General features: G+C 41.9%; 1 protein-coding gene across 2 annotated transcripts in view; it reads left to right on the top strand.

Annotated features, from left to right (window-relative positions):
* LOC128758741 (potassium/sodium hyperpolarization-activated cyclic nucleotide-gated channel 4-like) overlaps window positions 1–24,736 on the top strand; it is a 108,420-nt gene that overhangs the window by 36,710 nt on the left and 46,974 nt on the right. For both annotated transcript variants that reach the window (XR_008414544.1, XM_053865025.1), the window contains exons 3-4: window positions 15,543–15,704; window positions 22,984–23,202. Coding sequence is in view for 1 of the 2 variants with exons in the window: in XM_053865025.1 (XP_053721000.1) it covers window positions 15,543–15,704; window positions 22,984–23,202 (381 nt within the window). In the remaining variant the exon portion in view is untranslated. The remainder of the gene's footprint in view (window positions 1–15,542; window positions 15,705–22,983; window positions 23,203–24,736) is intronic.

Here is a 24,736-nt window from a genome sequence, read left to right as displayed (position 1 = left end):
ACACGGAGGACAGCGGTTCTGGGAAGTTGCGACTCCAGCTGAGTGAACTCAGCTTAATGCCTCATGGAATCATCCTGTTGGGAGCTAGTTTAAATATTGAAATCCCTTTTTTTGTTTTCCATCATACTCCCTGTGGTGAAGGATTTTAAGGATATCAAATATATCAAACAAAGTTCTGATTCTTCTGGGAGAGAAGAAATTGTGAGGTAAAATATCGGCCCAGTTTTTCTTGCAGGGATTTTGAAGAGATGAATACATATGTCGTCTTTCATCCACGCGGTGTTGCGTTCTGGTGACCTACAGCTGTTGTTTAAACTTTATTGGAGAGCCATTTTACTTTCTGCCCTGAAAGCTCCAGGGTGTAGGGTGTTGCTCGCCTCTCTCCCAATGTAACTGGGCTGGGCTCCTGTCCAGTTACATTGGGAGAGAGGTCATGGTTGTGCTGTTGGAAGAAGAAATACATCAGTTCAACCCTTTTTGATTTAATTTCAGATGACAATTGTAATGCAGTTCTATTAGTTTAACTACTCCAAGAGTCACTGCCTGGCAAGTCTTTATCCTTCCCGTCGAGTGGTTATTTGAGCAAGCCCTCCACATGAACCCGTCTTCAGTGTCCTCTCTAGTCCCACCTATCCTCCTTTACCACATCAATGAGCCTCTTTTTCAAAGCACCATCATTCTCAGTCCAACACTGTCTCACCTCTGCACCTGTTCGAACCATCTGGCCTGACTAACTACCCGCGTCCAATCTAATAATCGGACCAATTCTGGTCTGAACATTATTGCTAACCCATGACTCAATTCCTCTTCAGATGGCACTGAAACTATCAAAGTTTGTTGTTAAACATAGAGATTTTCAGTCTCTAGAACCACTCTTAAAACTCTTAAATTGCGGTTTGCGGCGCCAAAACCCTGAAAATACCTGCTTTTGTTTTATTAAATAATGTGAGGTTCAACTGCATTCATTTGTTGAGGATATATTTTGTTTAATACTGTTCAATTTATTTCTTGATGTGAGTCATGACATGAGATTTAGGGGTGATGGTGGCTGGTCGGGAACGACGGATTGAACTTTTGTAGAACGTAATGATGTTTTGTTTATTTTCATTAATAATAATAATAATACAAGAAACAACAACAGTGATTCTCTTTCATTACCGTGCGGAGGATAATTTGACATTGGGCCTCATATTTCAGATGTACATCCAAACAAACAAACCAGATTTTAAAAACAGTTTTCTCAGTACAAAGCTCTCCAATCTTTTCTCTTGACTGAGACCTAACCACCATCATGATGACTCTCTGAAAAGCTTCTCCATCACTCCAGACTAAAACAGTCCCATGGACTGCTCCACACTGAAAACACTGCACTCGTGTGACCTGCGACTTCACAGCAATAGAGCTGCCAGACACGTCATAAATCTGCTATATGTACCTTCAGGGAGAGTTCGCTACCTCCCAGCTTCTGCACGCTCTCTGGTCATGGCATCGATTTTTATCAGCGAAAGATCAGTTCTGAAGGATTTACAGCAGCGGAGTCCACTGATGCCTCCAATTCTCATTAGCCAGACAATAAACAACAAGGCGAACCGAAGATATCACAAGATGAAACCCTCCGCGCTCCTCCTTTACGCTGACAAACACCTGAAATGTTTCAAAGATTTTTTCCATTTAGAAACGCAGCATTCCGTAGTGCTGCATTACAGCGTTTGCTGGCTTGCTTTCTCCATTCCTTCTTGTTGCCTGCGGCCAGGACATGTTGGCACTTAATCGCAAACTGTTGAAGTGTCCTTCTGCACGACGCTTGACCCCCAAACTGCTGCAGCGAGGCTTCCCAAAAGACAAACAAAGGGATGTTGGAGTGAAAGACCGACCATGTTTTGTTGTTAACTGCCTCCAGTTGAGACTGCAGGTGTTTTGTTGCTGGTGTCTCACTGCACCAGGAGAACTATAAAACATGCTGCTTGCCCTTTAATAAATATAAAACGGTAGTGAGGAGACTGTCGCCATATTTGGGAATCATTCTACTGAAAGATAATGTCTGAAAAAATGTAATCTACCAGGTCGTATCAACACCATCAGTAACATCTGGCATTTTTTGTCACTGTCAAGATAAAGGAATCTTAGTCCGGTCTGACTCAACCAGCCTGGGACTGGATCAGATGTATTGCTGAACATTGTTACCCATGAAGGGTGGGATGATTTTTTTATACAGGCAATGACGTCAGGACTCCTGGACTTGAGTGAGCTGGTGCTAAACTAAAAATGTGTGGGTTAGAAAATGGACAGTTTGCGAACACTTTTAGTATTATTAGCGTCCAAGTTATGTCGCAGGGATAGGCCCTATTCATAGACTGCATTATAGCATTTTTCCCTTTCAAAGTGAAGGAAATAAATATCCACTGATTATTATCACAACACACCATTTAACCCTTTTATCATTTATTAAACTGTTGAAAACATTTTAATACATTTCAAACACGATCTCAGCCAGTTCCTAGTTAAACACAGTTGCAGCTTTACGTTTTCTGTACGCTAAATTACGCGTATTATTAAATATCTATCTATATTAATGCTGAGCATGGATTAAAAAGACAATTGCATCTGTTGCTGTTGTGGTTGTCTGGACCCATGTTGCTTCTTCTGTGTCCAGAAATCATCCTGAGAGCGCAAACATGAGTGACACTGATTAATATTTATCTGGCATTGCTGCTACTCATGTAGCTTGTTAGCATGCAATAATTATAATCGCTTGCACACAAAATGTTTGTGTGCAATGTCGGTTTGACCACGTGTCCTCGTGCTTTATGGGGCTTAAACTGGGACTTAAACTACATGATTTGCCATCTAAATTCTGTGCAGTACAGCGAGGCAAAATGGGAACAAAATAATAATAATTTATATCATCCTTATTATTATTATTACATATATATATATATATATATATATATATATATATATATATATATATATATATATATATATATATATATATATCATTCATTTGAACCATTTATCATTATTAAACAACAAAACCCAAATAAAAACAAAACACTGATATAGAGACTATAAGAATATAAGAACGTAAATACAACCTACTCAACAAATGTAAGAATTTAACAGTGCACTCTTAAGAGCAGATAAAATAAGTATAATCCCTATCAGTGAACATTCTCCACTCAACACATTGAATCGCAGGAACTGACGCCATGTCAGAAAGTTATCTTGGAGGCTAGTGATACAACTATACCCTGCAGCAAACCTGTAAACTAGATGACTTATACTCAATTTAGTGTTGTTTGAGCGATCACTCCTGCGACAACAGCACATTTTCCAGTCATCTCGCCATCAGTCAGATGCAGAACACAGTGAACTCTGGTGGTCAGGGAGGAGAGGTATTTATAAGTAGCAGGCCTGATACATTACGTACGATCGTTCAGCCATCGGTGCAGGTTCTTTCTTTAGGTTCACGCTGCTTAATAAATCAAATTGAAATGATCTTTTGGTAAACAGTGATTCCTTTTTATCGTGTCAGTGATCTTCGGAGACATCGGAGCGTCTACCGGAACTGTCCTGAATGGCCTCCGACAACCGCAATTTCCTTCGAATCTTAGCATGCGTCTTTACAATCTTCACAATGACAGAATGTCATTCAGGAACAAGCAGTGGCGACATGCCTGCGAAAACACTGTCACGCATCATGACAACATTCCTCATGGTGCGTTACTATTCACTCACACTGATGCTGCAGTGCCCTCCTGTCTCAGCTCCTGTCAGCCTCCTCTGGATGAAAATGAGGGCCGGATATCCTCCTCACTGGGGTTGTCTGTTGTTGATGAACCAGTGACTTGGATGCGATGAGTCATCCTGTTAAATCAGATTGAAGGCAGCGCACTAATGACTGAGCTCCGAGGGCTTCCTCTCATCGACAACGGTCTGCAGTGGAAGACCCTGTCAACCTTTTAGCCTGGATGAAGATGAGCTTCTTAGGCGGGATGGGAAAAACTCGAGTAGGGCTTCAACCGACAATTACGTTCATTGTTTTCACCGTTAATCCGCTTTCACTTTCTCTCCGACAGCTACAGCATTCATCTGAAATTAGAAACGTTTAAATATGACTTCGTCCCATTCATCACCATTAATATTTTTCATAATTGTTATATAATAATAATAATAATGATAACAATAATAATAATAAAGAGCTCAATTATCTGGGTCATCACACAACAAAACCATCCAAACCAGATAATATAATAATAATAATAGTAATGACCAAGGTATTCATGTCTAACAGGCGCATAATTAATAAGCATGATAATTATTATAGTTAATAACTATTAGTAATTCTAAATACTAGCTTTGATGTGGATTTTTTTTAGTTATATTTGCACAGTTTTTTTTGGCGTCTCATGTTTAGTGCAGCATGAAGAGCCAAAAAGAGCACTTCCATGGTCAGGTTTTATCACTTCTGCAAAGGAGGTCATGTGACTGTGGCTAAATAACATGATTGACAGATTCAGTGAAATGTTCAGAAAATATTGTTAATGGAGGGTGATTCCTTGAGTATTGCTATTCATGGATTTGAGCGAAGTCTGCAGCGTGACTCTTACTTCCTATCTTACTGTGTGTGTAGTGTGAGCAAGCTTTCGTGTAGTAACTAAATCTGCCTGCTTACCGAATGTGTCAAGGTAAGGATATGATGACGTCACGTCCGGCAGCTATGATTGATTTTTTTTGGTGATGTTTTGCTAAGCCATAGAAAATTGAAATGAAGGATTTGATGGCACTTTGCCAAGACATTTTTATTTGTTTCCCAGGGGAAAATGAGTTTTCACCCTCGCCTCACCAAGCTTCGTGTTTGGCTGACATGTTTGGCAATGTTTTTATTTGATATTGCACATTTTTCCTTGGAAAATGAATAAAAATATCTTCAGAGGTGTAGAATTTTCTGCTGGTGAGTTGATTCTGATTTTGGTGTGATATCAGATGAAAGCAATGACCAGTACATGCCAGCCAACCACAAGACCACAGAGATGACATATACTTCGCAAATGGCCCAATGACAAACACCATGTTTTTGCACGTGGGGGAAAATTGGCCCCACGTGTGCCACATTTCCGATTTTCTCTGCCTCATTCAAACACTCAAAAACAAGAAACAGCTGAATGTGACGTTATCAACCCACACCAGGTTGGACACATTAAGTAGACACTGTTACCAACGCTGGAACACTACAGCAGCCTGTACTCTGCTTCAGCTCATTTGGATTTCGGTGTTATCAATGAGATTTCAAATCCTAAAACAATGTACATAATTCAACAGATAAAATAAATCTAGGGCTATCAATTTTGGGTGGAAGTGAGCATGTCCTACAGCTGAACACTGTTATTGTTTTGTTGTGAAAGGTCAAGAACTTTATCATTTCAAACTTTCTTCCAGTGCCAGCATTGAAGAGTTTGAGAGTATGAAACATCTTCTCTGTTAGAAAGGGATAAACATTTCTCACATGCAAACTGCTTTTAAAACCGCCATGTGATTGTGAGTGCACCATGTCATTGTCAGGTAAAACCTGAACAATTTAATCGAGTAATTAATTTTTAGTTTTCAATTAAATGTGATTAATCGCAGCTAAATATTTGACACCAGAATGATCAAGTTGTATCTGTAAGCATGAGCTGGAAGATCAGGGTGTGGCAGCAAAATTCATAAAACAAATGATGAAGAATTATTCAGAAATGTTCTTCCCATACACACTCAACTAGAACTCTGTGACCCACAACTACTGTGTGCTGGTGTTTCAACTCCCAATCAGCACTGCAACAGTTGAAGTTCATGCCACAGCGTGTTAAGAGAGGCTACGGTTCGAATGATTTATTTTTAAAATTTGAAATTTTTTCCCACATCGCTTTCCCCTCTGTAACTGGGCGCACTGCTTACCCACAGTGGATTGCATCATTCACCAGAGAGCATTGTGGAGTAAAGTTTTTCTCAAGTTTGAAAAGTAATTGGCTTCAAGGTGATTTTGTGTCAGGAGCACGCTCACGTGGAAACGGAGCCGGTTTCATTTCCACCCAGTGACTCTACACAGAGAGACATATTTCAATGAGACAAATCAAGTCATCAGCCTCGGCCCGCTGACCCGTTACCTCGGCCAGGGACCGGTCTTTCACAGATAAGAAAGGCGGGAAGAATGGATTTAATGAGCTATTATTAGCGGCACAATGAAGCTTCCCAGCAACAGTGACAGCTCTCCGGCGTTCTGAATGAGCCGCCGCTGATACCAATACCCGCGGTAGACTTGCTTAAAAACACTATTATTGCACAGTAATCCTGCGCCGGCACATCTGGCTCTGAGGCGGCATGAGAGCGGGGTTTTGTGATGCCAGCCCTCCAGGCCTGTTTAGACAGATGATGGAAGGGTGTTCCCTGTGGTCCACTTCCAGGCCTACTTCTCATTCTCCACGTGCGCCGCTCCCCCGCCCCGTGACAGCTTGCATGAGCGTGACATTTTGGGGAAGGCATTTATGGTGAGAAATCTCTAACCCTTGCTCTCAGCCCGCTCCCTCCGTCGCCCATCGTGTTGGATGATTAAAAATAGCAGCCAGCCGTGCCGGATTGATTTCCTTGATAAACTAAGGCTCATCTCGCTTTTGTCTCCTTGCAGTCAAACAGGAAGCAGCGTGTGCTGATTAGCGGGGAATTGTGAAATGCTAACGTAATTACGCCGGAAGAAAGCGCGTTTTAATAAAACAAACTGACAGTTAACAGGGCGTGTGACAAAGCATTAAATAGGTCTTTAAATTGTTCAGCTGCGTTTGGATAATAGTGTTTCAAGAATCTGTTGTTGGGCAGGATGTGCGACAATATTTTAAAGAATATATATAAAATTATAAATTCGGATTATTTTGTGAATAACATAATACATTATTTTGTGTTATGGAAACAAAGGGGCCACAAGACAGTATACATTATTTTTAAACCTGCGATACAGAAATGATCTTAGAGTGCTCAAACACATTAAAAGATGTTACAATTTGGGGGACAAATAATGAATTAAAAAATATTAAAAAATAAAACAAACAAACAAAACCATGAAAACATGCGAAACCTAAAAATGAGATATGTAAAATTTTGTCAGTGAAATATCATGATAAGGGAAAAAAAGAAAGGAAGGACCTTTACTTCAGCTGTTGCCCCCACGACCTGACTTCAGACAAATAATGACATAAAAACAAATGTAACGTGTAAGAATTTATGTTTGACAAAATGAGCTTCACATGTATAACAATAAGTGGTTCACATCATACAATGAAATCAACATATACATTTAAAAGGGACATTAAAAAAATCTCAAATAAAAGTAAAGCAACAGTAACAGTTGGATATTAAAAACATGTATGAGGAAATAAAATAAAATGAAATTCAAAAGTATAGCAATTAATAAATGAAGAAAGGAAGACAAACTAAAAATATACAATATTAATTTTACAGCAGGGATGATTATAAAAGATGGTTTCGCGAGTACGTGAGTACAATACGAACATTTTATCTGGCAATTAAACTTGAAACAAACGTAGTAGTAAGTAGTGTTTGAATAGCATCTACAATTATAATCCAGTCTTGCTTCAATTAAAACCCTAAAATTACTTGAAGATACAAAATGCATTAAGATGATGACCTTTATTGTGTGTGTAAATGATATAACTGTAAATATAATGCAGTATAATGCCAACTGTGTGATGAATGCATTAGTTACTTCTGTTTAATGCTTCAATATGAAACAGTTTTTTCTTTCTGATGAAGCCTTTCAGTGAGAGCTGCTGCCATTGGAGCCAACATTTCTTTTCTATTTCCTGTGATGCAGCTGGAAAACAAAATGCGGGAGGGCTTGTGCTTTTCCTCGGAGTCGCGTTGCCACCATGACAAGCATTTATCATCATTAGCGGCATGAGCAGCAAACACCAGATGCCTCGGCCACATCAACACCGTCGGGGTGTTTTCCATCAGAACCAGTCCACAGTCACCTGGATCACTCTCAACTCCGTCTGTCGGAGATGAGTGGCAGATGTGTGGACTTTATTGTCCCACAGACACGACGCAGAGTTATATTTTTTTTACTCTGCCACCTCGAGCATGTTTTGATTTTTAGTTAGACAATCACACGACGATGTTTCTCTTTCAGTTTTGTCCATTTCATCTCGGACAAGATTGTTTAGATCAGAGGTGCAGCAAATTAACTTACTATAAAAGAAACACTACATTTTCTCATTATTCATTGCTATTTCTAAATACATTATATTATTTTTTTTTTGTCTTTTATTGCAATGATTTTAGTAATACATGTGTAATTACTAGGTAATTGCATGTGTAAATGCGGTATGGGGCCAAATGTGGCCATTGTCCTGTATTCATGCAAAATGTGAGAGTATTGTGATTTGAATTCTTTGCTTTCTTGTCCTTGCTGAATGACAATATTTTCATGGGTAATACTCCCCTTAAAATAAATGAATACAAATATTGAAGAAATTGCATCATAAAAAGTAAAGAAGATCTTCCACTATGTTTTTTTCATAAATAAACCAAACTTTTTTTTTTTTGCAAATGATGTCATGGCATCATTAAACTTTCCCCTTTTTGAGATATTTATCTTACAACATTTCAGTTTCATTTCAGATTCGATTTCTTCTGTCTTTTGTCAGACAGTCCCTAACGTTGCAGGAACGCATGTAGCCCCTTATGAATTGTAATTGCTCACATCCTCTTAAGTCCGGACTTAGTTTGTCCCTGATTTTAGTCATATAATCTAATCTGTTAACTTTCATTTTCTTCTTAACAAACCAACTGGTGTCAATCCCCTACTTATTATAAGGTGTAAATTATGGGCCATGAAGACAAAGTTGGGGAATAAAAAGTTTAAGATTATTGTTACGTGCTAACATTAGCTCTGGAGCCATAAGTTGAAGTGGCTGTGCACGACCAAACAAGATATAACCGCACCTCAAATACAAGGCACAGAGGCATAGCTTAAACCAGGAGAACGAAAAATCAAGTCTGGAATCTAGTCAAACACAAAACAGGTTCCCAGACTCGTACCAATGTCTCGATTCACGTTCTAGCATCAGCTCCATATCTCATGTGAATTTAAACTTGTCAGATCCAACTGAAAGCGCGCCAACAGAGCACCGACCGGCATGGAAACGGGTAGTCAAGGTAGACAAATTCCAGGCCATGAAATGGAGTGTAGCATTACCCACTGAAAATGCTCCATCTCAGCCCAATAACCAACAAGTTGTCGTGCTGCTCATTTTGACCCTCATATGAATCAGGATCCACTCCTGCCCTGTGGGATTAACCAATTTCCCTTTCTCTTCATTCCACTTGTCCTACTTTTGGCTTCCCACCAAATCCTGAGACTGATTCATGGCTGATTCACCTAAAACGTTTCTGAGGTCACTGTCATTATTTTAGAGATGATTACAGCCGCTCCTCCTTTCACTGGTTCTATTCTGGTCCCTCCATTTTGCCTGCCTGCCCAGGATTTAATGCGATTTAAGTGGCTTTTCCCACGTTAGCCATTTATGAAACTGTGCTACTGTAGGTCGCGTCGCTGGGTATTTACTTTGGAGATCCCTAATGAGAGAGCAAATACCCACAAGCCCTCGTGAGACACCGTTGTGTCGCCCCTTCATGCGCTCATCGATCAGCGCTCTCTTGTTTACGTGGACGCTAACGCTGCCACGCTCGCTCGGTGTTCCTATCAATTAAGAGACAGCAGCCGGCAATCCATCATCCTGAGAAATGCTGCGTGTCCCTTCTGTGAGTGAGTGTTGCAAAGACATGTTTCACGTGGCAATTTTCTCATTTACAAGAGGAACCCGAGGAGAGAGGAAGCAGAGTCGCTTCCTTTGTGGCGGAATAATGATCCTTTCAAGAAGCCCAATCTTTGGGAACAATACAGGAAACTTTTCTGTCTCTTCATTCCAGACGTTTCTGAAAGGAGCTGAGTGGGGAGATAGTGGGAATCACCTCGCTCCTGTGACAGTGCAGTTTGGGTTACAAATCGGAGATTAGCATGGCGTTCCCTGTGACAGTTCTCCCTGGCTTTATTCTCCTCACAGCCGCTACGTGCCAGAGGTCCTTCCAGGGCATGGCGACTGGGGGAGAAATACAGCGGGGGTTACTGGTGTATGCTAATGAGTCACTCAAGATAGCGGGAAGGAAGTCTTGCTGCTTCAGACGACGTAAGCCTGTGCGAGATTATCCAGCACAATGATGCGTTCAAGGGCATCGTACACAAAGCAGAAGGACGGTGTGTGTCTGGACTGAAACCTTGGCGACGTTGGAGCTGTGGGAGAATGTCTGTGGGCAGTTTCTGTCAGATTTCTTACTGAGATGCAAAAGCTGTTTGGCGCGACAGGCAGCTCAGGTGCAGCCCTTGTGGCTTGCAGCGGTCAGGGGTAGTCTGACCTCATCGGAGCATTGCTGCGTCTTAAAAATCTTTTTATCCTTTAGCCATGTATAAATGGGATAACCAATGAAATGAACTGACAACAAGCTGCACTGCATATGTCACGGAACAGGTTGACAAATAAAATGCCACCGTATCAGGGATGGCACGATGTTCCGATGCCTCCTCAGGTCTGAAAGGTGCCAATTTTTGGCTCCTGAACTGCAATACAGAGTCTAAGTCTCGGCCCCTTCTGGTTGGTCCTGACCAAAGACCAGAAAAAAAAAAGGGAGTTGATGAAATTTTATGAAACATGTGGACTACAAATCAAACAACGCATGCAAGACGTCACAGCAAAACCAGACTGCTAAAACAGATGCTAAAGCTACTAGGCTATCAAAGGTAGAGGACAGCAAACATTAGCTGCTAAACACTCACCGTGACCCTGTAGAGCTTGTCCCGCCTCCTGGCTCTCACTCAGTCGACTATCGAGTGAGATCCTGCGTCGTTCATTGTCGTGTCCTACTACATACCGTACCTCACATACTTCAACTTCTGGGTTTCAACATTCCAATGTTCCAAGTCCAATGTTAGTTCATTTTTGAGGCAAAGCAATTCCCCTCGGTGTTGCAAGTACACTGGAACCTCGGTTCTCGACCACAATCCGTTCCAGATGCCCGTTCGAGAGGTGATTTGTTTGAAATCTGAATCGTTTTTTCCCATTACAATGAATGGAAAAAGAAATAATGCGTTCCAAGCCTTAAAATAGGCTTTTGCAGGAGTGAATGTAGAGTGTGTGCTGCAGGTGCGCTGTTCCTCTATGTGTGTGGCCGCTGCATGTGGGAGGGGTTGCCGAGTGAGTGACGTCTCTCCAGAAGTGAAGAGGTGCCCGGTGCGTGTCCAGCTCTGAATGTGCGCTTCTGTGCAGTTTGGCTGTGACAAAGTCATAAACCAAGTCACGCTCTGTCCCAGACTCGCCTCATCCCTGTCTGAGCTCCAGCCGACAACAGGACACCAAACCCTGGAGTGCGCGCTCCAGCCTCAGAGGTGTGGAGAGCGAGCACCTCCCCTGTGACACTCTACCACGGTCCAGTGTGGAGACAGGAAAGGTTTTACACCTCAATATGAAGAAGTCAGTAAATGTAGCTAATGCTACACGTCTGCATACAGAGGCTGCGTTATACACAATAACAAAGCGCGTCGTGGGTCAACAGATCGGTCTGCGCATGTTATGTTTTTTTCCGCCTTTTTTCGGGGTCGATCAAGTTCTGGATTTTCATTCGAAATCAGAAGCAAAAAAATCTTGAAATTTTTGTTCGAACTACGATTTGTTCAAAGTCTGGGACATTCAAAAACTGAGGTACCACTGTACTTATTTGGATATGTTGGCTACATGAGTCAAAGTCAAATGTCAAATGTCTTTAGCTGTTCGTGCACCAGCGACTCTCTGGTGTTCTATAATGTTGAAGGTCTCTATGTCTGGCACATAGGTTGTCCAGATTACGGTGCCTTCATTGATCACTAGAGAAGCTGGAACCACCTATTAATTTTTAATTTTAAAACCAGGAATTGAGGTACAATCTAGGGTGGTAGCATCAGTCACATCTCTTGCTGACAATCCTGGAGGTATTCAGATGCTCTCACAGGTCTTCTGTAACCCTGAAATCAAAGTCTATGTGCCACACTAAGCTTCCGGCCCAGGTTCTTCAAGGAGAGAATGCAGGATCCACAGGAGAGTGGAGGTAAAGTGTCTTATTTGGGCACAACAGTTATGTCACTGAGGATTAAGATGTGAAAAATGTTGTTTACGTTAGAGGTAAAGATAGTTTCAGGGACAATACGTTCTTTCCACTTATCCCGCCTACCATTTTTATCTGTGATGATAAACCCCCGACATTTGTTTGGAGCAAAACATCATGGAGTCACATATGACTTTGCAGGTTTTTACTGATTTAAAAGCAGCACTTTCCTTTCTAGAAGGACGATTTGACAAATGAAAAATAGATCAGTCTCAGAGCTGGAGATGGAGAAGCCGGCGCATGATTTATTAATATTCTCGGAATGAATTCAACACTTTAATGTCATGGATTGCCAGCGCGACTCCTGCAGGACATTTGACATCACATTACGCTGCATTTTTGATCACACAAACAACCGTCTGTGTCTGGAGGTGGAGAAACATTTGGGGAGCACAGTGAGAGTTGCTTGTTGACCAGATCTGAGCTGTAGTATTATTCTTGATGACACAGAAGATAGGCGTTGTGTGCGGGCACTTGTATCAGCGACTTATTTTTGCGTCATCCGGTATTTTGTTCTTGACATACTGTCATTTTAATTGAGTTAAGAGTCACGATAGTGTTGAAGATCAGCATTATTTGAATTTCTATATTACATTATCAGGTTATTTCCCATCACATGTTACAGGATGATAATATGTTTAATATTTTCTTGTGTGTTTGCTACTCCATCACGTCCTCTTCTATGGTTTGGAGGTGCCAATGTTTTTTTTGTTTTTTTTTTTGTTGCAACCCAAAGTGCTTTCTCTGCCATGATGATGATGTATTTCTCATAAATACAAATAACTTTCTGCTACCTTTCGAAACCTGTCTCCAAAAATAAAGTGATAGCCTGTTGTTTTTTTGAGCAGTCTGAACCCAAACCTTTATTCAAACGTTTCTACTTGATATTTTTTTAGGAGAGTACTATCATCTTTGACTTTCTTATTGACCTTAAGAAAGGTTTTTTGTAAATGTATGTTTTTGTAGAAAGGATTTTTAACTTGGTAAAGACAGATCTTACGAAGTAGAAGCAGAACAGAACCAACATCAAGGCCTGTCAAAACACTCGTTTATCAATGGTTGGTATTTTAAAAATATTGTCTGTTCGAATTTGTGATTTATAACTTGTCATTTCCCCTGCTGTAAAACTGCATCATTCAGTTCCAAGTTTGATGTGACACTTCTGGGTTAAAGTGACACTGGCATGTCCAGGTTCAGCTTCTGTGAGAGTCAGTGGGAATTTCTCCATCCACTCTGAGAAAATCTGGCTCACATTTTCATGCACACACCTCTGGCTGCCTCGCTCGTAGAATGATGGAGCCAATTTGATGTGATTTGACGGTGCATCAGCACTCGCTCTGTCCCGGACAAACGCTGGTCTCAGCACACCCTGTTCTTCGCACGCACTCGCGACACCCAGGAGATCCTCACGTAAACACACAAACACGTGTCTGTGGGTTCACATGAGAGGAAATAAAAGTTTGCTTTCTTTAATGAACACATTTGTAACCAGCTGACTGCAGCCAGGGTGCTTGGCAAGATCCTGCTTCACGCACTCTTTGAAAGGTCACCCCTTCTTTTGAGAGAGAAACGTGTTTGTGTGGACCAAGACAATCCATGGCCTGGTGCTGGGAGGTTTGTGCTTCTGGTAGAGTAGTTGCCTTCTCACCGAGCTTGGCATTGTTGAGGGTTGACTGGTTAGGAACAACATGGTGGAACAAAACAGCTTACAGAATCGGAGGTGTGTGCTTGTCCGTTTACAAAATGAACTCAGAAATGAACAGATATGTTCGTCTCAGTTTATTTTGTATTTTGTCAGAGCAACTGCTGTCCTGTTGAGCTTCAAAATAAAAAGGCACTGGGACAGTGCGTGCCTCCACTACGTCCCTCATTTTCCGCCAATCTGTCATTTTGATTTTATTGCCCTGCATGTATTTTATCTGGATGATTTAGTTTAGTTGTTAAATATATTCCAAGTGCAAAGTGCTCAAACAGAGAGCAGGCCCTGGCCTTGCCCCTGTTATTGGACTTGGTCCCGACCTGGTCTCAGGCCCTCCAAGTTTTGGTCTTGGACTCGGTCTCTGTATGCTCTGGTCTTGGTCTTGAATTTGTCTCAAGTTTGGTAGTCCAGACTACAACTCTAGTGAAACACAAACAACAGAAGCAAAAGTCTGTCTAAAGGTAAAGGGCAACTACACCGACAGAGCAGTTGCCATTGTGTTGAGTTGAAATCTGGACTATTCGGTCCTCCTAAACCTTGAATGCTTTCTGATCCTGCCCCATGGGATGAATCTTAACTCAACCAAACCATGCACACACTTGCACCTCTATCTTTGTGGGGGCCACTCGTTGACATAATGCTTTCCCCTGCCTCTCACCCTAAGCCCAACCATTGCAAAACAAATGGCTAACCTTTAACCAGGACTCTGAACCAAACTTAAACCTAGTTACAATAACCCGGTTATTTTGACATTTTCACCCTCAAATTGAGGCTCAACCTCATGGGGTCATGCCAAATAGATGAGTACTCACAAAGTTATACGGTCCTCACAAGGATAACGTGTTGTCAAGAATTGGTCGCCACATACAGTAGGATAAACAAACACACACACACACTCATGCACACACACACACACACAAACGGATAGATGTAGTGTTGACATTGCCAAGATGGATTTTTAGCATGAAAGCCCTGGCCCGGCCTGGCAGCGTTTTATTTGTCGTCGCCACTCGCTCCATCTCCGTCCTCTTAACAACTAAAGATTGAATATCGTCTCCCGGGTGGAAGCTGTTAAAAGGCACTGAGTGGATTTTAATAAGGGGTGGCACGGCCAGCAGTGGTCTTCAGTGGGATTAAGAGGTTCTGAATGGTTGAGGCCATTAAAATCAACACAAGACCCGGAGCGTCTTATGAGCGTATTTATCATTAGGATTAACAAACCAATGCTTGTGAGCGCTGCGGCAGCCACCTATACGCTTGTTTCATTATTGTTCTCAGCCGAGTGGCCGATGATAAGAGAGTGTTTGAGCAGCGGGAGAAGCAAATCTTTGGTCCCAGACTGCTCCCGGCCCCCAGTGGACCCACGTCGGAGCGGCACCATCTGCAGCCACCCGCTCCTGCGGCTGCTGTGTGAAAAGCTGCGACGCACAAGACTCTATAATTCGTGCGGCAACAAGCGTGATCAAAGAAAGACGTTGAGGCTGTCGGACTGCCTAGAATTGACCTTCCTCTGATCAACATGCAGTATATCCTGGATTGCAGCAACCGCTGACCCTAACCCTGCTTTTTTTTCCGCTCCCTCTCTCCTGCTACGCAGATTTTCCACATGACCTACGACCTTGCCAGCGCCATGGTGAGAATAGTCAACTTAATCGGCATGATGCTGCTGCTGTGTCACTGGGACGGCTGCCTACAGTTCCTGGTGCCCATGCTGCAGGACTTCCCCGCCGACTGCTGGGTGTCCAAAAATAAGATGGTGGTAAGTGTTTCCTGCAACGCACAGTCCGCCAGCATGTTTGGATCAGATTATGCTGTGTCTTATCTCATCCATCAGCTCCAGTAATTACTGTACTAAAACCCTGTAGCGTCCCGGGAACGACTGTCAGATCCGTCACTTTAAGCCTCAAATCAAATACATCTATCTGACACGTTTGCACACCTTATTCAATTTGCATCATCTCTTTTACAGTTTACAGAACTGAGGATTATTTTCATGAGATAATCACAGGCTGTTATGAAGCTGTCAATAAAGACACAAATTGGTGTCTCTTGGTGATGAAGGAGCTGAGTCGGCATCAATTCTTGGTTTGATCTTCATTCCTGGTCTCACCTGCAAGTCATGAACTTTGGCTGGTGACCGAAAGAACAAGATAAAAGTGGCAGGAAATAGTTCAGTTGGGTGTCTGCTAGTGATGGGTAGTTGAGGTATCATGAAACATTATTGCAGGGTCCATGAAACAGTGTCCTAACTTTCAGAGGCCACTAGGTGGTGCTTCTGGTTTAAAAATGATGTGACAACCAAACATTTCACAGCAGACAGTGTCCATCTATCCATCACTAGTGTCTACTCAGTGACAGAGGCTCCGTCATCCAGTAGAGACTCTTCCAAGAGAGGCCATTTGAGTTGGATCTGTCTTCTTGTCTAGGTGTTTCCTGGAAGAGGGTATCCCAAGATGCCTGACTAGAGGAGGCCCCAGGGCAGACTAGAGAGACTTAACCTCTCATATAACCATGGTGGTCCTCCTGGAGGAGGTTTGTAGGCAGTGGGAAGTCTGGTTCTCTTCACTTCAGCTGTGAAAGACAATGGATATTTGGTTTGATAAATGAAAGTGGGAACGATTGATCAGCCTGTGGCAGCGATGGGTACTGAGTTTGGATCAGTACCGGCCAACCAATAAGCCTTCGGACAAACGTGCTGATATTGTTATTTCCATTGGTAGCAAGGTTTCCTACAGCGTTTTACAGCCAAAGTGGTCCTATGTCTCTTGAAAGTATCATGGATGATCTCAGAAATGTACTCAACACATCCAACAATCCAAAACATCACATATAAAATTTGATCAAGAACTTGCTTTGATGCCTGTAGTTGTTAACATCTTTAGCATGTCCTGCTAACTATGACGGAGCTGCTCAGTATTGCTCCTCTGAGGTTGTAGAGGCACCGCTCTCTCAAGCTCTCTGACCAAAGTAGGGTTGGGCGATGTGGGCCACTCACGAGAAATACCTTTTCATTCTATTACATGTGTTTGACACGCTATAGCCAGTCTTCAGAGCCCGACTGTTTTATGATGAAACATGAAACAATTGAGCAATTCAATGTTTCACGTCTCTTGTAGACTCCTGTGTTTGTAAGCTGACGGACTGCTCTGCCAGTTTTAGTTCGGGCTAAAGTGTACTTTCAGTCTGCTGTTTGCAACTTCACCATAACTTTGGATCCATTATAGGAATCGATTAATTCATATTATAACCTCAAAATGTTCTCTCCTGAAATGGTTTTTCATTGATATGGCTGAGGGTTTCACAAATACTATTTGGGGACGCAGCAGAGGACCGTCAATACAGGAGCAGATGTCCGTCGATTATCTCATATCAGGTTATTTTCATGGCATGCTCTCCTGATATTGGTGGATGAAAATTAGGAATTAGTGTGTCACATTGATAAGCAATCCTGAGGATCCCCATCCCCGGCCTCCAGTGATGTCTGGGATTTCAAATTACAGTTTTTATTCTTTTTCTCTTCATAAATGGTGCCTTTTTCTTTTTGGGTCTCTGAAAGAAAGGCAAAATAAAACACTTATTCTGTTCCATTAACATTTTTCCTGTGGGTGGCATAAAGAGTTTTCTTCATGTCACTTGTCGACTTGCTGTTTGAGTTATGTGTTCCAATTGTGAGTAAGATCGGAGTCCTTTTATCATTTTATATAAGGTTAAATGTGCCTTGCAGCCGTCCTTTAAAGCATGACTCAAGTCCTCTTTATTTATTCATGGAAACTCTGTGTAGTACACCTGACATGTGAATAAATCACTCCACCGATGGCTTCATGTAAACCCTTACAGAAGAGACGGGGGCCGGTGATTTATTGTCAGGTGTTGCGAGGATAGGGGGCACTTAAGGCCCTCAGGGATTGAACTGACATCGGCGAATGCTCTTCTCCTCAGCTTAACAACCTCATGAATCAACATGTATTTAACCCTGAATGAATGTAGCTGGCCAGAGTGGTTACCTCACTGATGAGTTTTCAATACACATGTTCCCAAGGTCAAGAGGTCAAAGTGTGCGCGTGGAGGAGCTCACGACGGTGGTCTTTCAAAAGCTCTGTGAAAAAGAACGTTATTGGCAACACTTTTATCCTGCCAAGCATCATAATTTAATTGTATATTTTCACTTTCATTTTTTAAAAAATCATTACGTTATGTATTATTATCACTATTATTATTATTACTCTCCGGAAATTGAACACTGAATCATTTACAGCCCAACAAGGGTCAAGGTTATTTCATTCATATATTTTCCTGGGTGTTACACACACACTTTCCTTCCCTCAGTAAATTCCCATTAGTATTCGAACCATCAAATCTCACTCTGTGAGCGGAGATCAAAACTCGAGAGCTCAGCGTGTAATGATGATTATATTGTATTTCCACGCCTATTCAAACAGAAACCAAACAAGCGTTCAGTACAAAGGTAGTATAAAGGTAGTCAGTTGGTCATATCGAAAGCTATGTACAAAGCACATTATCCCGGTTGTGTCCTCAGTCAAGAGCTATCAAAACATCTGTCTTGTCTAAGCTTTTTCCTTCTTATGAGCTTCATGCCTGTATAACTTGTGTTAATAACCCTGTGATATGGAAATCAAATGAGCAAGCTGCAGAGATGACATAAATGATTAAGCTTCATAACTGTACCTGTAAAGTAGCGCTAGCGATGCTTGCCACAGAACCATCCACGTGACTTCCAGTAAGTGTAGGTTTGGGCTGCACAGTTGCATCGTGGTTGACCTTTGCCCTTCCATGGACCGGCCAACAGCGATGAGTGTCTCCTGTATTTAGCTGGGGTAGAACGCCAGTAAGAGTTAAAGGTTACCAGTTTATTATGCACATTTAGTGTTGATGTCCACCTGTCTGTGGTCTGAACAAGAGTCAGTTTCTGGCTCTGTTTAATTTGCTTTTCAAGAAACGTAATAATAGCTCAGGTACTTCTTACAGCCCGTCTGAATTAGTCCCTTGTCGGGATTCAAAAGTGTCTTCACCGTGAGCTTCACCCGCTGTCATGCTGGCCGAACTGACTGGAGTGTTTTTGTTTTGGTTTTGAGGTGACATTTTGGAATCAGACATTAATCCTAATTCATTCAGTGGTTTGTTCTATTGAATTTGTGATTAATGCTTACAAATAATGCTTACACTGTTATGCTTTTAGGATCTTTTTCAGCCTTTTTCTGTGCCTCTGAGGTTATTCTAGAGAATGTTCCTGACAGTTTCTGTTACTGTATGTCAGGTTGTTGCAGTGAACAAATGTCTGCATGAGGAAGGCATCCTGATATGTTTTTCTTTACAAATAAAATCTAGCAAAAGAACAGAAACGGTTACCATTTTCCAGTTAGCTTAACTTGGGTAGTCGCCTGATAATAGTCTGATAGTGTCTTGTGCTTTATATTTTGTGTACATTTTTTTGTTGCTTCCGTCACAGAAATAGATTGCGGCCGTGCTTTGTTTGGTGTAGTTTGGTCATTTCCATTGGCTGCTTGTCATGACATCAGAATACTATCAATTTATGTGAAGAGACGTCTTCTTTAAATGCATATCTTCCCTTTGTTAAGTACAAGTACATTCATACTCAACCTGGCGTCATATTTTTGAGTCAAAATAGTAAAAAGCATGGAGTAACCGTGCCAGGGATGAGTTAAAAATCACTGTCACGCTGTTGGTTTTCATTATACGTATCATAAACATGAGTTTGTTGTTGACAAACATGACAAATGAAAAAGTATTTGATGAGTCAAAAATTCAAGTTGGAGACAAAGCGGCTATAAGTCAGCTGTGTGTTCATCTCTCCGTGCCAGAACAGATGTCACATGAGTAGTTACATCGCTTAAGGTATGATGTATTTGGTTCATCATGCCTCACTGCCTCACTGACGCGCTGCGTTCTCAGTTGTCTCGTATGCCTCATATTTAATCATAAGGAACGACAGATGTTACAAAGCACTGTCTCTGGAGATGCATCACAGTTTAGCTAATTTTAGACTTTTCCTTAACTGTCTGTGCTGGGACGTTGACAAAAGCCATTCTTCCCATAGAGCCGAACCTGGCCTGGAAGTAGAAGGACATGGATTTCAACAGTTCTGCATGATCTTTGAGGATGAGGAGCTGCGATTCCTGTCATCGGACATGAAAGATTTGTGCTTGCACCAGTTCAGCACACACGGCGTGGTGGGATTAGCGTAATGTCGAGCTGTCAGCCAACGCAATGCAAACTCTGGCTCATAATTAAAGTACAGTGCAGATTGCATGGATGGAGATGGAGTTTTTTCACCTCTGTAGCAGAGAATTGAAGAATGATGACTCACAAGAAGATGGAGGGGTGATCGTCACTGACTCATGGGGCTGCATCATAGGTAGTGCTGAATCCCAACTAAATCCATCAGTAGCTCATGAAGCTAAATGTCAAATATGTTTACATTTACAGAGAGGTTTTTATTTATAGGACAGATCGACTATTGAAACACTTGGGTTCATGACCTTGGCCAGAGGTGCCCAAACATTCAGATATGATGAGGTGCTATTTGATATCATTTGAACCAGATACATTCAATTCAAATCAAGCATATTTTTCAAACAAAGGGGCATCTAGCTCAAATCACACTTTCCATCAAATTGCTCAACTTTTGCATCAATATTTCTGTTTTTAACAGTAGGAACATCATAGGTCACCCAGTCAACATGCATCTCTATCTGCACTGACTCAGATTTTCAGCCTACGATCTTGCAGATTTGGCCCCAGACTTAGAGTGTGACACATTTGATCTCCTCTGTCTCAACCCATCCTCACTCCCATGGTGCAATATATTGACAGTGGGAAAGTGGCCTTTTGTGTCCTATGCTCCCGAGCCATGGGAAGGCGCTGTTTTTATTCTACACATAACTACAGTACGTGTCAGTTGCTTTTTAAACTTTTTAACATTCTACTGACAGTGACTTTCTGTCAGTACCGTCAGTTAGGGGCCGGGCCACATCCCCCCAACATTGTGACATTTTCGTTTGACTGTTTGGATCTGATCAAAAAGCTCTGAGGTTGTCAAGAAGATTTTTCCTTCCAGGTTGAAGTCAGCCTTCCGCATTGAAGGTTGACTTATCTGTTGAATCAAATGTATCCCCACACGTGGCATTTCCACTGCCCAACGATGTGAGGAAAAAATACATGGGTTTGGAGGTCTGGGGTGGCCCCTCCATATGGTTCTGATCTCATCACAGATTAGCGTCGCTCAGTATGGCTGGTACTGTTCCTACTACTGACTCACGATCTTGATTCAAATGATGGCAGTTGTTAAGGCTTTTCTCAAAGGGGATCAACCTTTCTCAACATGCAATGTGGATGGCTGACTTCTGCCTCACCCAGGGACAAAAAAGTCCAGAAGCTACCTTTAAGTCTCTGCTAAAAACTCACTTTTATATATAATATCCTCCAAACATTCCCTTAGTTCTCGCTCACTGAAGTGGTCGAGCAAGCTCTTTGCTGGCTTTGCCTTTAAAGTGCCATATAAATAAAGCTTCATTGTTATTCTTACTGTCAAGAATTGTTTTGACAGAGGCTGAAATCTAGTAAAGGGCCTCAAATAGCCCCCAGACTGAACAAATAGTGCAAATACGGTGCCACAAACTGTTAGAAACATGGATAGAATTGCAAACACAGAGAGTAATTCAGCCTACTAAAGTGGCACAACAAGCGTCATTTAAAGGCAACTCTGAATTATCCGACAAGACTTGTGGCTGCGGCTACAGTTGCCCTTCAACACACAAACTCTGATCCGTTGTAAATGTCTCAGTCATACATGTTCAGTATGAAACACACCTGGAAAGGCTGAACTGAACTAGTTATTTCTTCAGTCTGGAAACGCACAACACTCACCATGTAGTGTATGACCTTCACAGGATGAACCAAGGTCATCACATAACTCAGCAACTTTCTCAGATGACGTGCTGTTACTGCTTCAGTAAAAGATTCATTGCGAATTCTTATCTCTTCAGGATAACAGAAAGGTGTTGATCATGAAGTCACTGAAAAGAGGCAGCCACAATATGAGCTTTAACCGCGAATGTTTATTGAACTTCCTTGTTGTTTTCCCGCCACTCTCTTTATGGCTCACTTCCCGTCACGGCTTAATCAGAATTGCCGCTGGACTTCTTCAGATCACCCGTCACTGCATCTTCTGTGGGGATCCGAGTGAGGACGGCGATGATTTGGAAGGCGCGATCCACGCAGCCACGCTTCGCGATCCAAATGGTGTTTGCTTTGTTTCACTCTGTAAACGCCGTCTAATTAATTGCATTACGTAGAAGAACGATTCCCAAAGTGACAGAATAACAAATATATCTTTCTGAATTAATTCAAACCCCAAGGGCAGACACTGATGGGAAGCTGCTGGCGTTCTCCAAAACAACTGCAGGTAGACAAAGCTGTTGTGAGCATTATTAGACTCTGTCACGCTCGGCTTGCTTCTGATTAGAATCATTAAAAGACACCCTCTTTTTTCTCCTTACAGTAGCTGTGCCATCACCTTGCTTGGTCACTGCTCCTCACCTTTTCACTTATTAAAAAAAAAAAAAAAAACTGTCTCTCCGGCTTTCGTTTTTGCTGTGGAAATGGGTTTGAAAGCAATTTAGCAACGTCGCCCTCAGGAGGGAGTTGATATTGATTTGCTATGAACTACCACCAGGATCTAAAGGAAAAGGGGGCAATTTATCTACAAATGAGAAAACTCACAGAGAAATCATATATTTTTTTTTCTAAGTAGCTGACCTACTTTCTGTCATGCAAGCCTCCAGTGTCTTACGCTCCGTCCGCCCGTTCTCAGGGCTCCCTTTCAGGCTTCTGCCTAGGCTGCTGCAAGTGTTTGCAAATTGAAACGCAACTCTCTTTTGCATCCGCGTATTGAATTAGACAGCTGCCATTGACCTTTAAGGTCCCGTCAGCACCCTTTCTGATGCAAAAGTAACCCAGAAGCCTCACCCTAATTCACCCTCTCTCCTTCTTCCATCCAGAATGACACATGGGGGCAGCAGTACTCCTACGCGCTTTTTAAGGCGATGAGCCACATGCTGTGTATCGGCTACGGCATGTATCCCCCGGTGGGCATGACGGACGTGTGGCTGACCATCCTCAGCATGATTGTGGGCGCCACCTGCTACGCCATGTTCGTGGGTCATGCCACCGCTCTGATCCAGTCGCTGGACTCATCTCGACGGCAATATCAAGAGAAGGTAGGTAGTGTTTTTGATTCTGCTTCAGAGAAGTAGAAGAAACATGCCCAGGGATATGCAGTAGAGATATGCAAGAGCGGGCTGGTTAAACAAGTCTCTCAAATCGGCCTAGGATTCAGTTCAAATCACACATTGTGTTTGTTACTAGGTGTTATATTCGTTGGTTCACATCTATATTCTAGCAGGTGCTTTTATTTCATGATTCATAGTCTTCTGTGAGTATGTATATGCATATACTACTTGAATTACTGTGTGTATGATTCAAATGAATACATTAACACAAACATGATTTGATGAAGTTCAGACGCCAAATTGTGAAATTCACCTTTGTTTTTTTGACTGTAACTAAGGAGGTCTGGTTTCTCACTCGGCCTCTTTGAAAGTGTTTGCATGAAACTTGAAAGCAAACTTTGATAAGAAACAGATGAGTAAAATCTGGTGGTGTTCAGGAGTTCCACCTGGATCTAGAAAGGTTTTGAAAGACATGAAACATTGCACACAATCAAAACACTAAAATAGACATAGGTTTGCTAGATAAGAACTGAGGTTAGGCTAACATCACTTGTGGTCAAGGGGTTAGGAGTCAGAACCTCCATTACTGAATGCCAGGCAATGAGCAAGGCAACACACAGTTTCGTCCATGCCTTTGTGTTCACTTTATTTATTTAGTTATTCGCATTGTATTCTGTGTTTTATACAGTCATTCTTGGCAGATCTATGCACTCTCAGAGAGGTCTTTCTCACCAACATGGTTCTGGTTCCTGAACTGACTCTCAGAATGTCTGTGCTATTGAACTAGCCCATGTTCAAACTGGTTGAAGCGGAACTGAAGAGGGAGGGCTCTAAAAACTATGAGAAAATGACAAGACTGCCAACACTCACCCAATTGGAGTGATAAACAAATGACTCACAGTTTTTAACTGAATGACTGTACAGTATGTGTTATTACATGTATATGTATTAGAAATGTAGTGCAATGTGCATTACGAAAAGGGCTTTTAAGCTTGTGACAACCAAAATAATCCTAATAAAACATATCTATGTACGTTCCCCGACCCGTGGACGGATCTTTGCAGACCTGAGACACACCTCCGTATTCCAACATGAAGTCTCATGCATTGGATTCTAAGTTGGCAGCCCTGTATTCTCATACCTTTACTGTTATACTATTTGATTTCATCCTTGTCGCCAAGTTTGATTTAAGACAAACTTGGTGATTGAACAATCAAAGCAAGGATTGCATCCTGATGATCTGAAATAGACTCAAAGATGCCCTATTGTGCGCATTCATTCATAGTCTCTCTCAAGGTCTTTCTTTGTTTTTTGTTCAATACTCAAATTTCACAGACCAATAGAGTAGCTTCGCAGCAAAATAACATTTTAAGTGTTTGTATACTCAAAGTTGTTTGGAGTTGAAATTGGCGACAGACTACAAAAATGGCCCACGTGCTGTGCATGTGACTCTGTTCCAGTTTCCGCTGATCAAAAATCTCATTCGCCAAAGTATTCAAAGTTGCTAAAGACAACACTGACT

This window comes from Synchiropus splendidus, chromosome 5 (assembly GCF_027744825.2).
Source record: "Synchiropus splendidus isolate RoL2022-P1 chromosome 5, RoL_Sspl_1.0, whole genome shotgun sequence".
Lineage (NCBI taxonomy): Eukaryota > Metazoa > Chordata > Actinopteri > Syngnathiformes > Callionymidae > Synchiropus > Synchiropus splendidus.
This window is presented reverse-complemented; position numbering and strand designations above follow the sequence as displayed.